The sequence below is a fragment of the Vigna umbellata genome, chromosome 9, assembly GCF_029865625.1.
Source record: "Vigna umbellata cultivar VRB3 chromosome 9, Vumbellata_1.0, whole genome shotgun sequence".
Lineage (NCBI taxonomy): Eukaryota > Viridiplantae > Streptophyta > Magnoliopsida > Fabales > Fabaceae > Vigna > Vigna umbellata.
The window spans coordinates 7,876,559-7,893,290 of NC_142173.1; the positions used below are offsets into that span (position 1 = coordinate 7,876,559).

Genomic DNA, 16,732 nt, shown 5'->3' on the forward strand with positions numbered 1-16,732 from the left:
GCTCCCTACGCCTCACCTATCTCACCCTGCACCTCCCATTTTACATATTTGCCCTTCATTTATTAAAGTTAAAATAAATTTAATGAGTTAATATGTAAACACATCGAGGCTAGTTCACTAGTTCACATAATACATAAACACCCTTAAGTGGCGTTGGAGTTGCGGTTAAGGGTGCACCAAAGTCCGAACGCCAGTTCTACAACGTCGCACTTCAAAGTTTGGTAGTCTCCAACCGAACTTCAAATTATGGTTAAGGGGGACCGCACTTCCAACTTCGGTTGTACTGTGCGCACTTTATTTTTTTTAATATTTTGTAATTTATGTATTATATTGTATGATATTTTTTTAATATTTGTTATTTTATGTATTATGCTTTGTTTTATGATATTTTACTTTTCTTAATTTTTGTTATTTTATGGGTTAATTTATTTTTAATATATATTATGCCATGTATTATGCTCTGTTTTTTATATATATTATATTTGTTTATTAAATTGTAAATATTTATTAGGCGATTCATGTTTTTTTAATTATTTTGTTTTTGATAATTTTTGTTATTTATGATTTAGTAGTTAATTTGTTGTTATTAAAAAAAATTTATTTGTTATGAAGTTTGAATTTTTTTTAATACGTGTTAATGAAGTTTTATTTAATTTAAAATTAGCTTTTTTATTTATTTAGTATTTAGTTTATAATATTTGATGTTATATTGTATTTATTATATACATAAAAATTAAAAATACATAATATATAAATATAAAATATTAACAAATATATATATATATATATATATATATATATATATAATATTAACAAAAATAAATTTAATATACTAACATAATATTTCATACATATATTTTTTAAATAAATTTAACATTAAAAATAAATATAAAAAATACTAAATAATATGCAATATCTACAAATACAAATTCTAAATTTAAAACAAATCAAATAAAAATTTAATTAAATATAATAAGAAAAAAAACAATAAAAAAAAACTAAACCGCAATTCTAACTACGACAAACACAAACTAAGCTCTAAGTACGGTGAGCGTCAACCACACTTCCAAGTACGACTCCTATCAACTGCATCTCCAACTGTGGCAGCCCTCTCGACCACACTTCCAAGTGCGACAAGGTCTTCAACCGCACTTCCAACGCCTACGGGGCAAATCCAACCATGCATAAGCCCTGATGAAGCATTTTATCACATTACAACCATTCATCAGGCATCATATACCATATCATACAATGAGCTTAAGGAAATCACAACCAATAACAAACTTGGACGCCTAAGCAAAGCTTGATGTCAATTGTGTGAGAAAAAGAACCACTGCTATTACAGTCACCAAAACATCAACATGACACAGCCACCAAACGAGGGAGGAGTGGAGGAGCACTTTGCAAGAAGACCTTAAAAAGAAATGGTCAAAAATGAGGTAGGGATAGAAGGAGAGGAGCACCATAAGAGAGGAGGAAAATGAAAGGAGGAGGGTTTGAGATACGAAATGCGACAAATATAAGGAAATGAGAGGTTTGCAAATATGAAATGTGACAGAGGAAGAAGGGTTGATGCTTTATTTTTATTATTGAATGGATCAGCTTTTTTAAAAGCAAAAGATTTTACATTAAAAATATAAAGAAAGGAAAAGGCAGAACTCTATAAGATACATGGAGAAGCACTCTTAGTTTAATTTACACAACCCTACCATTCAAAGTACAAAGACTCCTCACTTATATCACAATTTTTCCTTCTATAAATAATTTTTGTTATTAGTAAGAACATTATAATAAATTTGATATAAATAACACTAATGAAAAATATTCTTTATATTTATTTAAGTTATAAGATATTGGGCTTAAAAGGTTAATAAGGTATACAACTTTATTTTGGAAAAGGTAAAACATCATAAAATATATTGTTTAAATGAAATATGTAAAAAATATTTAGCTTTTTGTGAAAAAACAACTAAAAACTAAAGATTGAAATAATATCTATATTTAGATTTAAAATTATAACATTTCAAATTTAATGTGAAAATTCAATCCTATACTTTCAGATGTTCTTTTTCCTCCCAGTATTTATCTCCGTCTTCTCCAAATTACTTTTGAACAATTTATTTTCTTTTAATCTCTCGCCGATCTTATCTTTCTCTACATCAGCCACTCAATATTATCTATATTTTTTCTCTTATGTCTTTTGTCTTCTGAATTTAATTTTTCACCATTCAATAATATTTATTTAAACATACTATATATTAACCTTCTTAATTATACTATTTTTCTCATTAAATTTACACTTATCAAATATTAAATATTTATAATGATTATTTTCATAAAGTTCCAACATTTACATTTTGTCTCATAAAAATAACTTACATATTGAAATAACGGATTTTAATTTAAAAAGTTAAATCCCACAGGCACAATGCTGAGTACATAATTTTAAAATATACAAAAAAAGCAACTGCAATAATTGAGCCAACCATACATAACTTCATCTCTCAAACGTCATAAAACGTGGCAATACTGATTAATTCTATTAATAGCTTGAAAATATTACGTAAAAAGAAACTTATAATAGTTAAGACGAAACTGAGTGAAAGGTACAGGCATCAGATGTCAGAAATTGCAGGGCCCATTCATAGTGCACGTATACCCCTCTGCTACCACAAGTCTGCAATCGCATTCTCAATTCTTCCATGCCAACCACGTTTGAAGATTCAAACGGGACCAATGTTTCTTACTTTATTTAATCAGTTAAGCTCCGCCACATCACGTTCAACCAACCAGATGTACGCAACCAACATGTCGAGTGGAGCAACATTTTACCAGAAATACAGCCAATGACAGTGATTAGTACAGACCCACTTATTTGTTCTGTTTAGGGGTTCTCTCAATACACAAAATATATTCAAATCTATAAAACTAAATTCAATATTAAAAATAACACATCTGCACAGGTTTAGAAGATTACTATGATATAGACGTTTTTCAGTTCAACGCAAATGAACCCGAATAACAAGATAAAAGGGCTGAGAATAATCAGGCATCAGTACATAATGACAGAAAAAATAAAGATGAAATTCGAAATAAGTGAATCTGGCTTATGTTTCGAAACATATTCATTAATCTGCCGCACAAAATGGATGGTTAATTTTTTTTTATGAAGTACCGATATCTGAGAAACACAACGTATAAGATTCTACAAAGTAAGCATCACCCAAGATTCGATAAAGCAAGCGCCACCCAAAGTGGTGAGGATAGAGTAAAAAGCAACACATTAAATTAGTAAGAATATATAAAGCAAATAAGTATCAAACAAACTCACAAATGTGAAACTATGCACGCTACAGCATAATTAGAAAGGAAAGGTTGTAGAACAGAAGAATCAAAATAATTGGCTATAGAAAGCAAAGAATGGATTCATAATCCATGTCCAAAATATCAGACTGCTACCATAAATTGAGAGATGTCATCCTTGTCTATTTAGGATAGCATTGTATTCGGTGCAAATGCAAGTTAAGCCTGCGCACACGTTTAATTCATGACCATTGTCAAGGCAAACGCTTTATGGCACTCTTATCATCTAATATTTCAGAATTCATTGTTTGCCAAACCATATACTAAAGGAATATAGTACAAAGAGAATAGCAAAATTCATAGGGAAGCAACGATTTTCATCAATCTCAAGCTTCGTTGTTCTTATAAACAAAATGTCGGGCTAAAGTAAAGAGTGCAAAATAGTATGTTCCTCATCCAGTCTCTACATTAGCAATCAGCAATCTCGTGCTAATACACAGAACATGATGCTAAGGCCATCGTCATCAACTACCAAAACAAATCAAATCCTATCAGATTAGAAATAACAGTATCAATTCATTGGAGTTCGCAATTTCAAACCTATCTTTCACAAACCAGACCTACAATGGGTTCTTTATCACAATCGTAAACTCATACAGGCTGGCCTGACACAGACTTGTACCCAAAGCAAGACTGGAAAGACGATACCGCACAATATTAAAGGAGTAAGAGAACAGATTAAAATTAAGTAGATTCCTTAGCAACCCATGCCAATGAATAGCCATCTAGTTAAACAACTCCCCACTCTGCTGACAAGAAATTCATAAACCATACGCCTGATAGAACTACACAAAGTCTAATAACTCCATTCAAGTGCCCAGAAATAGGTAATACAAAACAACAAATACATCCAAATCGAACTTAAGTAAACATAGAAATAGACATTATTGAGATTTATGAACTGACAGACTGTATTAGGAAAAAGCTATACGTGATTTGATAACTGACAGACTGTATTAAGAAATGAAAATGTATAGCTACATCAACAATGCTAAAATATTAAATGCATTATCATACAAATGTTAAAATTAAAAAGTACGACTACATTAACAATGTAAAACATACAAAATGTAGTAATTTAAAAAAAAATAACAAAGCATACCTAAGTTAACATAAATTATCAAATAATTTTACTAAAGAATACAAAATATTTAAAGCTTATCATACCAATAATGATAAAATTGGAGTCAATATAATACAAGAAATTTCAGGTATAATCAATACTAAAGATGAAACAAAATGAAAATGTCACTCAGCATACATCCTGAGTGCTAAAATGGGGAAAAATATTCGAGGTCACCTATGACCACAAAATACCTACCAAGCTCAAGGAACAGGTTTTCCATACTGCCATAAAACCAGATAAATCTATATGGTAATTGATTTTAACCTTTAAAGGACTCGCAATTAAAATGGTAATATAAAAAATAAGCATGATAAGATAAGTTGTGCGACCATAAAATTACTATATGCAAGGAGATATTGGTTCAGCTCCTATTGAGGAAAAGATATAAGAAAAATAAGGCTGTTAGCCACGTAAAGATGCCAGTGGGGGTGACATAATATTAGATGGCAAGGTTTTCAGCAAAGTAAAAATGGAGGTAAAAGAAGAACAAGAACATTAACATCAATAAAAATATGGCTTTTAACCAAGTCCAATAATGCCATCAGATCGGTCAAAATGACTTTACCTGTTGGGATAAGATTTTATTATCGATGATCGATTTAAAATATTAATATACTGTTATGAAAATGTCTATATAAGAATATAAGAATATAAGAAATTAATAAACTTGCAGCTTACATTTTACAAGCTGATAAATTTGAGAAACCAAGATGGGAATATTGAGAGGGGATGTCAATCCCTAAATTTACTTAAGGCCAAATTTTGGCAAAAAAAATTATTTAACGAACCCTTAAGGTAAACATTAGTGTATTCCAAATAACACATAATCTCGTGAGTTATAACTTGTTAAAATAAATAAATCAAACCTAATTAGTTTACGAATTAGTTTACCAAACAAGCGATATAGTACGTGTCATTTCGACAAAATGAAACACACATTCTTCTGAGAACATATCCAATTCCCATTGTCAGAATTATTTTCGCATAGGCACATGAATATCCCAAGCATAGTGCTAAAGAGTAAACAAGTCAACGTCACAAATTACCAGAACATATATAGAAAATGTTGGGAATCCCCAGTGTAAGAAAGAAATCCTATATAAGTTAGAATGCTTATTGGATGAGAAAATTGATTTACCACTGCAACTTGTAGACGCCAATATAGTAACAACATGACTTGGATTTTACAATGATAATTATTACGCATCAAATATACAGTATAATAAACCCACTGTTAGAACCTGACCAACATTGACCAACACTGTATAAAGTAAATTATTAGAATATCATCATCAAATCAGCATGACTAAAACATTGCATTAGAAAATATTGATAAACATAAATAAAACGAAACAACCACAGCATTGAGCAACTTTTGTTAAAACTAACCACAAGAAAATGTGACTAAGTACAAACTCAGCTATTAAATCCAGATCCATACGATTAAAACAGGCTGTAACAGCCCAGATAATCCTTCTAAAAGTACAAAACTAGTCTATCTCAACAGGGGTTTTAACTAATAACATTCATATGAATCAAGGCTTAAAAGGGCAGCAGATGAAGTCAAGAGGCTGTAAAAGTAAAGGCTAACACATTCATTACACCAGAGTACATAGTCTGCAATTCACGCAATCACCAGAGGCACAAAGCATCTGCACCCAATAAGCGATGATACACCTGAATCAAACATCCATTCAACTCAATTCATCATTTCACAACCATCATCCAAAGTACATTATTATATTGTAAAAACAAGACAGGAAAAATAAACAAATCATTGCTCACCCTTTCTTAGGAACCACATGAACAAACAGCCCATCTCTGGGTACCATGTATATGTAACCAACAACATAGTTTGAAAGATCAATTAACAGACACAGCCACCATGAAATTATGTACAAAAGTGAAAACACAAATACAAAACATATGCAACAAGATAAAATTAATCGGGAAGCAGAGGAAGACAAACAAAAGAATACACAAAAAAAACTACAAACAAGATGAGTTTCAGCAAAACGACCAAACTTTAATAACAGGCCACAGATGAAAGTTATTTAGAACATTAATTAAGAAAAATATCAGTACCAGATAAACTTTCAATAACATAGTCATCAAGACATCATAAAAAACAATAAAAAGTACATTTAATCACAAGCTCACTATAATCAATATAGGATTTAATAAGCTACTAATTGCATAAGAGAATCACATTATTCATTGTTTGGGTTCCAAAACCACAAATCTGCTACATGATCCCAAACAACGCAAGTCATTAAGTATTTTTCAGTCTAAAATTTATATATAATAGACAATAAAAAATAAATAAAACAAGGCAAAAAACAAACAGTAATCGAAACATACACATACACACAGAACGGAATCACACAAACAGCCAAGCAGTCCACACAGATATATAACGGAAAAGAAAACATATGAACTAATTGCACTTCCACCACACAACCTTCAAAGAATTTCAGAAACAAAAACAACCAATATTACCTCTTTAGTAGTAAGGAGGCACACTGGGGTACATCGAACCAGGTGGAACTCTAGGCACTGGAGAAGCACCAGAAGGAGGATGATGCTGGTTCTGGTATCCAGCCGAACCTGATAAACCATAATGACCACCCTCCGGATACCCTCCACCACCTGCAGGCATGCCACCAGAACCAGGCAATCTATACAAAGAACCAGCACCACCACTTGCTCCTCCAAGCCCACCACCAACACCAGCACCTCCACCAGCCCCTCCTAACCCACCCGCAGCACCAAATCCCGCAGAGCCCGGCCCACCGTATCCACCATAAGGCCCACCCATCCCAGCACCATAACCACCAGCACCCGCCATAGAACCGGGTACGGGATTGGATGAATTCAGAGGATGATTATGGTTACCTAACGGAGGTTGTCCACCAAACCCACCATACGAACCCAACCCAACCGGTCCCCCATATTGCGGGCCGCCATACTGCCCCGGCCCAGACCCCGCTGCAGGAGGCATCCCCATTCCAGCCCCGACTCCATCCCCATGACCGTGCTGAACATTCCCATGGGCCTGACCCGAATCTGGTCCGGCTCGCTTCCCTTGCTTACCATCCGTTATCGCCAGTTTACAACTCAATTGCCTTCCTTCCACAGTCTTGACAGGATCTAATAACGCAGCTTGAGCCCCTTCAGGAGTCTTATAAACAAAAAGCGCAAACCCCTTTGATTTTCCAGTTTGTTTATCAAACCCTAAGGGTCCCTCTTCGATCTCACCATACACAGAAAAATGCGCAAGGAGCTTGTCCGCTGGAAGGTCAGGCGGCACGTTGGCAACGTAGATCTTCCTGAGCCCAACATCGGCTGCGTTGGCATTCGAAGCGGAGTTCCCCGCTGCAGCGAGCTGCGTGACGGTCACGCGCCCGTCAATGCGCTTGCTTGGTTCGCGGAGGGCGAGGAGAGCACCGTCCACGTGGCGGAAGGTGACAAAGCCGTAGCCCTTGGACTTTCCGGTTACCTTGTCAACGATCACAACAGCCTCCTCAAGCTCACCGTAGGTGGAGAAGAGTGAGCGGAGGCCGTCTGTGGTGGTGTCCCACCCAAGGCCGCGCACGAATAGTTTCCGCTGCGACACATCGGGGTCCGCGACAGCACGCACGGAGGCAAGCACGTCAGCGTGGCGAGCCACCGCGTCCTGAAGGATGTCGAGAAGCTGCTCCGGGGTGAAGCGCTCGATGAGTTTGCGCGCCTCGGTGGAAGAGAGTTTAAGCGGGTCGGAATCACCGAAACCATTCTCATCAAGCTTGCGCTTCTTAGTCGGATCCATTGCGATTGGGATTGGAATTTGGAAGAGATTGACGATTGAGTGTAGGAATGGTTAAACCCTAACCTAACCCTAATTTGGCGCTCTTCTCAGAAAGCGAGACTGAAACTGAGAGTGAAGAGGGGAAAAAGGAAAAGATATTAGGGGATATATACCCAAGGTAAACGTTGGGCCTTTTTATAGGCCCAGTGGATACTGGCACGGTTTGGGTCCAATGTATCATTTTTAAAATATTTTTATTTTTATCCAAAAATATTCAAGAAATATATTGATGCAGGGGTTACATTTTCAAATATGTTACTAACAAATTAGATTAAATAGTAATATTTTAAGGTTAGATTCTTTATTTTAAGAAGTTCATAGTTTTGGTTTGGCTTAATTAATCGTTTTTATATATAAGTTTTTTATTCATGTTGCTTCTTATATTTGTTTTGATTTCAGTTCAAATATTTAACTTTAACATCATTTGGATCTAATAAAAGTTTTAATAAGTAATTTGGGATTTCATATAAAATTATGAATTATTGTTGTCCATATATTTGTCTTAAATTTAATTAAGTTTTTATATTATTTAAATAAAGATAATGTGATTTTTTTTCATAAGGGCTAAATTATTAATTAAGCATTTTATTAAATTGATAGATACACACCTTACTATTTTAACAAATGAATCATATTGATTTTATTAAATAAATATTAAATTTATTTTACTGAACAAAATAATAAATATAAGAACTAAAATGAATATATAAATATAAGATTAAATTTTTTGTTTAAATTTCAATTTTATATTATTTTTTAATTTGATTTTATAAAATCATAAATTTAACGTATTTATCAACTACTAACAAACACTAATTTAAATTAAATACATAATACAAGAAAGAGTGTTGAATTGCATTTTAAGAGCTCTTTAAATATTTTTGTAAATGTCGTCTCATGATTAATAGCCTAAAATTTGAATGAAATATATAACAGAAATGTTTAAATGTATGAAATACATATTATCCAAAAAAAGACGTTTAAATTATATAAATTCAAAAAGATATTTAAGTAAATGATGAACTTTGCTTTTAAATTTAAATTTGTACAATTTAATCTTCTCGATCAAATCTTTATCTTAAGTTTAATTTTTATATTTATTCATTATACTTCAATTTTATCAAAATCTTTTATTTAATAGAAATATACAAAACCATGAAATTTAGAAATATTCATTTTATTATAACATTTTTTTATTGGTCGTAAAACTTTCTGTAACTGTAAGTGTTTATTTATATCATATGATACATTATCAATGTAAAAAATTTATGCATTGCATTCATTCAACATGAGTTGAATGGTTGGTAGAATATCAGGACATCTTCTCTTCAAAGTCTCACTATTAAGCATTCGCCACAACTCTCATTAACATAGAATCTCTCCTTGGGATTCTTCTCACAATACCAATATTTCAAATCATCAACAATTATTAAAATATATGCACCATAAACCAAATCACACAATAACACAATTTTCTTCACGTCAACTCGAAACACATGTTAAGCATCGAAAACGACTTGGAAACTCTCATCAACAGCTCCAAAAGGGTTCAAAACGACCTAAAGAACGTTCAAAACAAATGTTTAGAACCCCAAATTCAAGATTCCCCACAACTTAGTTCTTACTAGACAATTCCTCACCAAACAACTCCTTCCTAGACGAATCCTCACCAAACGACTCCTCACCAAACGACTCCTTCCCAAACGTCTATTTCCCAACGACTCCTTCCTAAACGATTCCTTCCCAAACGTCTCTTTCCCAAACGACTCCTTCCTAAACGACTCCTTCCGAAACGACTCCTTACTAGACAATCTACCATAGTTTTAGTATAATAAGAGACCAACTAAACCCTAAATGACTCTAATACATTTCCCAAAACTATAAATTTTCCCCAAAACCATGATCTTAGAATTTTACTTGTCAAAACCTCAATTTTGTGCAAAAAACTCACCATTCTTCTAATTTATCCCAAACCAAAGTTTTGTAAGAACACATTTGCTCCGATTCACTAAATCTACATTCACAAGTTCATCGATAAACATATCATTCACATCAACAAACCAACTACACAACAACATGCATAAATTTTCAATTCAACACACCTCCATTTTCAAGCACCCAACCTACAAAATTTCACGATTTAATTAAAGTTCACAAATAAATCATCACATCGTCATAAAAATATAAAATATCACATGCACACCAAATCCAAACCAAACAAACTAGTTTCTCTTACTTGGTTGACGCTCCGATGGTGCTAAAAACTCTAAAAATCCTCCTACGGCTCCAAGATCTCTACTTGCTCCTACATTTCATGACAATTCGATAAAAGTATACCTTTAGTACCGCTAATCAATAAAGAGTCTTAAAGAACACTCATACCTCAAAAGAGTGAAGAAAACCTCCACAAGAAAAAACACTAAACTTTAAAGAAAAATAATAGAAATCAACTTACTCTATAGATAAAATCAACCAACTAGAAATAAATATTTTGCCTCAAGAAATTATCAGGTGATCTTCCCATAGATGGATAAAGAATTAGTATTTTTAGAAAAAAAAATTAGAAGAAATTTTAAAAAACAAAGTTTTAGAAAAATAAAACTTCTTAAATAATAAAACTCCATATTATAAAATTTTATTTATACCATTGATATTTTAAAAATAAAATAATAAAATATCATTATTTAAAACATTCTATCATATCTAATATTTGATTTTTAAATCAAATATTAGATATGATAAAAAAAAATCAATATATTTCTCTCAAAATAACAAAAACTACGGTAATACCACTCAAGACTAAAATGATAACGAAAGCAAAAATAATTTATACCAACATATTTACTTTATATATATATATATATATATATATATATATATATATATATATATACATATACTTTTAGGAAAAATAAATCAGTTTCAAAATTTTACGGATTAATATAATAAAATATTACACTTCACTATTATTCTTAGCATCCTTACATTTAGAATAGGTTTAATTGTTTTCTTTGTCCCCGGTTTGGCTCCAGCCTGTCAACTTCGTCCACCCTTCTAAAAAAGTTTCAATTTCGTCCAGACATGATTTAAAAGTGTCAATTTCGTCCAAACGTGGTAAAATTTGTCTCAATCAAGTTATTTCCGTTAAATAGCCAAAAACGACGTTAACTCTTTCTCAGTGTTTGCAGCATAAAATTATTACTTTCCAAATAAAGCAATTAAACCATTTTTATTTCAAAGAAGCAATTAAACCCTTTTTATTTCAAAGAAGCAATTAAACATATGTACAAAGAAAAAGATAATATGTTCCACTCCACTTTTTATCTACCTAACTATTAAGTGTACATATGTATCCTTCTTTAAATAAAAAACAATGTTTTAATAATATATAATGACAAAAGCATATATATATTATTGTGTAAATATGTCTAACCAAAGTATATATATTTTTGGTTTAATGTCTTTAGAGGTCCCTATTTTTGTAGATTTGTATCAATTGGATGCCTTTTTATGTAAAATTGAATCAATAAAACCTCAGTCGTTAAATTCTATGGACAACATTAAAAATGTTGCCTGGTGGCTAGGTGAGGTGGCATCTCATAAGCACGTGACACATAAAGGCCTTGCCACGTGTCAGCCCCTTCCCCATCCAAAATTAGGGTTTCAGATTGGAGGGAAGGGGGAAGGCTTCCTGTGTAACACCCCTTATCAGGATGCCACTAGAAAATAACGAAATCAAAACTTTTACGCCAAATTTTTTTTTTTCTTCAATTAACATCGCGGAAATAAACCATCAAAAGTTTAAGCGTCTTACAACATAAAGTTTAAGCGTTTTACAACATAAAGTTAAAACCTTACAAATATCAAATTCAATATTCAAAAACATAAAATTACTTAAAACATGATAAGTCCCCCATAGTCATTCCCATAACTCTCGTCATGCTACTTCATCTCTGCCTCATCTGCAACGCCATCTACTCCCGTACAAGTACGATCATCGTAGGTGGAAACCACAACCACAACATTTCAGGGTGAGTAACGAGGAACCTAACATAGCATATAATTTAAATATCAAAATATCATAACTTAGATTATCCTAGTTACAACCTTACAATACAACACAATATCCAACTCGTAACTCAGACCATCACCACTCAGACTATCAAGATCATAATATTACAATACATCACAATATTAAGCTCACAACTCAATCATTTACTCAAGCTTCTGTTGTTTCCTTGAATTTTGTCGTATCAAACCTGTTTCGCAAAACAGGGCGATTCGAGCCGTCTTCCATCGCAACTTCAGACCTATCTCCCCGACCTCTCAAGGAATTACGAGTAAAAACTTCGGTTAGGCGCACCCACCGAGCACTATACTCACACGAGCCGAAGTCATTGGGCGAGACATTCAACCCCCTCTAGTCCCCGCGCACGAGGAAAGGGTGACACTCGAATCTCAGTCTCCGCAGAGACTCAACACACTATCGTATCGCAATACGAACACCATCGATTCGACAAGAATTCTAAGAAAATGACAGAACGCTTGCTCTCACAGTTTCACCATCACACTCGAACCTCAATCTCTTTCAGTCCTCTCATTCTCATAATTCATTCTTTCCTCTTCCAACAATGGAAGAGAATTCTCAATACCCTCTTACCCACACTCTTGGCCAAAGAGTGTAGATAAGTATTCCCAACGAGTAAAAATTGAATGTTGTCCACACTGACCTTTGCTTGTTATTTTACTCATAATTCTCTATACATAACTTCAAATGAGTTCATTTCTTTTTTTTTTTTTTATTGGAAACTAGACTCAAATATCTTTCTTTGGACATATAAATCTAAATTTTTGGACTACAGATCTAGCTGCAGTAAAATTATTAAAAAGCTAAACTTTCACCACGCTCTGGTCTTCTTAGTTTTAACCTTTGCTGACTGTTTTACTCATAAATCTCTCTACCAAACTCCAATTAAGTTGGTTCTTGCTTTGTTGGAAACTAGACTCAAATATCTTTCCTTGGACATATAAATCTAAATTTTTGGACTACAGGGCTAGCTGCAGTAACATCATTAAAACGCGGAAACATTAATCACGCTCAGGTATGTTCAGCTTTGACCTTTGATGACTCTTTTGCTCATTACTCTCTCTACCGAACTCCAATTGAGTTGATTCTTGATTTCCTGGAAACTAGACTCAAATATCTTTCTTTGGACATATAAATCTAAATTTTTGGACTACAGGGCTAGCTGCAGTAACATCATTAAAACGCGGAAACATTAATCACGCTCAGGTATGTTCAGCTTTGACCTTTGATGACTCTTTTGCTCATTACTCTCTCTACCGAACTCCAATTGAGTTGATTCTTGATTTCCTGGAAACTAGACTCAAATATCTTTCTTTGGACATACAAATCTAAATTTTTGGACTACAGGGATAGCTGCAGTAACATCATTAAAACGCGGAAACATTAATCACGCTCAGGTATGTTCAGCTTTGACCTTTGATGCCTCTTTTGCTCATTACTCTCTCTACCGAACTCCAATTGAGTTGATTCTTGCTTTGCTGGAAACTAGACTCAAATATCTTTCTTTGGACATATAAATCTAAATTTTTGGACTACAGGGCTAGCTGCAGTAACATCATTAAAACGCGGAAACATTAATCACGCTCAGGTGTGTTCAGCTTTGACCTTTGATGCCTCTTTTGCTCATTACTCTCTCTACCGAACTCCAATTGAGTTGATTCTTGCTTTGCTGGAAACTAGACTCAAATATCTTTCTTTGGACATCTAAATCTAAATTTTTGGACTATAGATCTAGCTTCAGTAAAATTATTAAAAAGCGGAAAAGTTCACCACTCTCTGGTCTTCTCAGTTTTGACCGTTGCTTATGGTTTTGCTCATTACTCTCTCTACCAAACTCCAATTGAGTTAATTCTTGCTTTTCTGGAAACTAGACTCAAATATCTTTCTTTTGACTACTCACAAGACTAATTTGGATATCGGGAAGGGTCTCAAATAAATCTGGGAAAAATCACAACAGTTCAGTTTTAGATTCTGCGTTTTATATCCAAAACTCATGTTATACTCAAAACTCATAAAACTCACTACCAAGAAGAAAAACACATGCTTCAACATGTTAAATTTAATCCCAACACACAAGGAAGAAAGCATGAAACAACTTTATATGGTTACCTTCTACCCATCATACACTATGTTATATCCCAAGTTAAACCCCCTTACCTTTTTGCCTTGAACACTTTAACTTGATCTCTTCCACAACCTTGGTAGAACTCTAGTTTCTTGGAATCCCTCTCTTCTTTCACAGGCCAAGACAATCTCCACACTTAGCACACTTAGAAATTTCGAAATACTCTAACTAAGGGCCTTTCTCTGCTGTCCAAAACACTCATTCAGCTTTGGAATTAAAGGAAATGATTCCTAGACACACAAGGACCCATGGAATTGTTATTTAGCAAAGATAATTCAATAAAACAATGCCCCATACTCCTTTCCAGCCCCAAAACATGGAGGGAATGTCTGAAAGGGTCCCCAAAATATTCTCACAAAAGGAACCGCAGCCAAGCCAGCTCACATTGCCTACAATCCAAAAAAATTTACTGCTCACGCAAATCCCCAGCAGCAAAATTTACCGCAACTTTGACAGTCCGGTTGACCCCCTTACCGAAGTCGAAAATACGCGTATGAGTACTCAAATTGAAGCTCTTTGAGTCTACTATCCAATAAAAGAAGAATCAGCTAAATTGATATTTTCTACAAAAAGTTATAATTAAAATAGTAAACCATGTCAAGTCTGACAGCACTTTATTTTTACATTATAACTTAAACTTTTTACAACTAGGTAAGTTCATGAGGTTCTAGGGTCTTACATCCTGCGCCGTCATGAACGAGAATTTTGTGCCTGTGCCGTGAGCTGCTTTCAAGGAAGGATGAAGGATCGCGATTGAGATTCTGGCTTGAAGGAAGTTGACCCTGTGGTTGATACACTATTTATGCGTTTGATTTGCAAGTAATGGAGAACGAAAGAACTCGCGAGTTTCGTTTCTGGTGCGTCAATGGAGAAGACAAAGATATGTGGGTCGCTCTTGGGTTAATCTGCAGGCGATTCGCGTGATTGGAGCTGCGCGAGGTGAAAAAAGACATTCGCAATCTACAGCGACAACATTTAGGGTGTGGTCGAATCTTGGTTTTCTACAGATCTGTTTGTGGTTTTCTAGTTATTGATGGTGAAAAAGATGATCTCGTCGCTATAGATGGTGCGACGGTGGTGATGACGCTTGAAGGTTATTGACTTCTGGTTTGCTTGCAGGTCTGATTGTGGTTGTAGGTAGAGGCAAGCAACGACGCGGTTAGTGGTGAAGAAGAGTGGCGATTCGCGATTTGTAGCAGCGATGTATGGTGGATGATTTTGTGGTGGAGATTGGACGACAGTGCTGCTGGCACCATGATGATGGAGGTGCAACAGAAGGGAGAAGACGCTTTGGTGGTGGCGTGCACTACAAGAAAAATGAGAATTACCTACTGATATTTACATACGGATTTTGATCCGTATGTAATATAAGTATTACATACATATTTTATATACGGATCACAAAAAAGAAGTTAAATACCGATTTTATATACGGATTTTTTTTATGTATATAAAATATGTAATGTTGACGCGTTAGACGGAAAGATTACCTGAAGATATAATCCATGTGTAACCATTTAAAATTGGCATGTAATCTGATATACATTACCTTCTAATATTACTTATGGAATTTTAAAATGAATTATTACAAATTAATAAAAAGTAAAACTAAAAGGATAGGTTTTCGTTTTTCTGTTTTTCCTCCATGCTTCTTTCATTTGTCTCCAAGCTTCTTTCATTTGTCTCAGAGTTAAAAAACCTAGGGTTTTAGGAAGAAGAGCGAGGAGTGTGACGACAACACCATCCATCTCTACGACCTCTCCACCGCCTCCTCCCTCAGTTCCCTCCACCAACACTCTACCTTTGTCACCGCCTTCTCCTTCTACGCCCCTACCAATCTTCCGTTCCCCCGCAACCTCATCTCCGCCAACGTCGCTGGCTCTCTCACCATTTTTTACGCGGACGGCTTCGTCCATCTTACTACGCTTTTCTTCCACTGCCACGCCGCTATCAACGACCTTGCCCTGAACCGTTCGGTGAGTGCGCCCTCACGTTGCTTGTGACAACTGCCTCGCCATCATCAACCTCGTCCGCGGCCGCCGCAACTACTTCTTGCGCCTCGACAAGGAAGCTACTCTGGTCAAGTTTAATGTGTCCGGCGACCACTTTTTTATGCAAAGAAGAAGGTTTCTGTCCACCACTTTTTGTTAAGCTTTATGGGATTCTTATGATGCATCTTTAGGA

At 34.4% G+C, this 16,732-nt stretch overlaps 1 protein-coding gene across 3 annotated transcripts; it reads right to left on the bottom strand.

The window, feature by feature from the left end:
• Positions 1-2,453: 2,453 nt before the first annotated feature.
• Positions 2,454-8,425, bottom strand: LOC124841771 (RNA-binding (RRM/RBD/RNP motifs) family protein). Of its 3 annotated transcripts, none has more exons than XM_047318103.2 (2): positions 6,989-8,425; positions 2,454-3,831 (listed from the first exon to the last, which is right to left on the bottom strand). In XM_047318103.2, exon 1 carries the CDS (start codon positions 8,295-8,297, stop codon positions 6,993-6,995), a length of 1,305 nt encoding a protein of 434 aa, XP_047174059.1. In that variant the 5' UTR covers positions 8,298-8,425; the 3' UTR covers positions 2,454-3,831; positions 6,989-6,992. The 3 variants fall into 3 exon arrangements, with proteins under 3 accessions (XP_047174059.1, XP_047174058.1, XP_047174057.1); XM_047318102.2 differs by lacking the exon at positions 2,454-3,831 and adding an exon at positions 5,833-6,141; XM_047318101.2 differs by lacking the exon at positions 2,454-3,831 and adding an exon at positions 5,833-6,166.
• Positions 8,426-16,732: the final 8,307 nt, after the last annotated feature.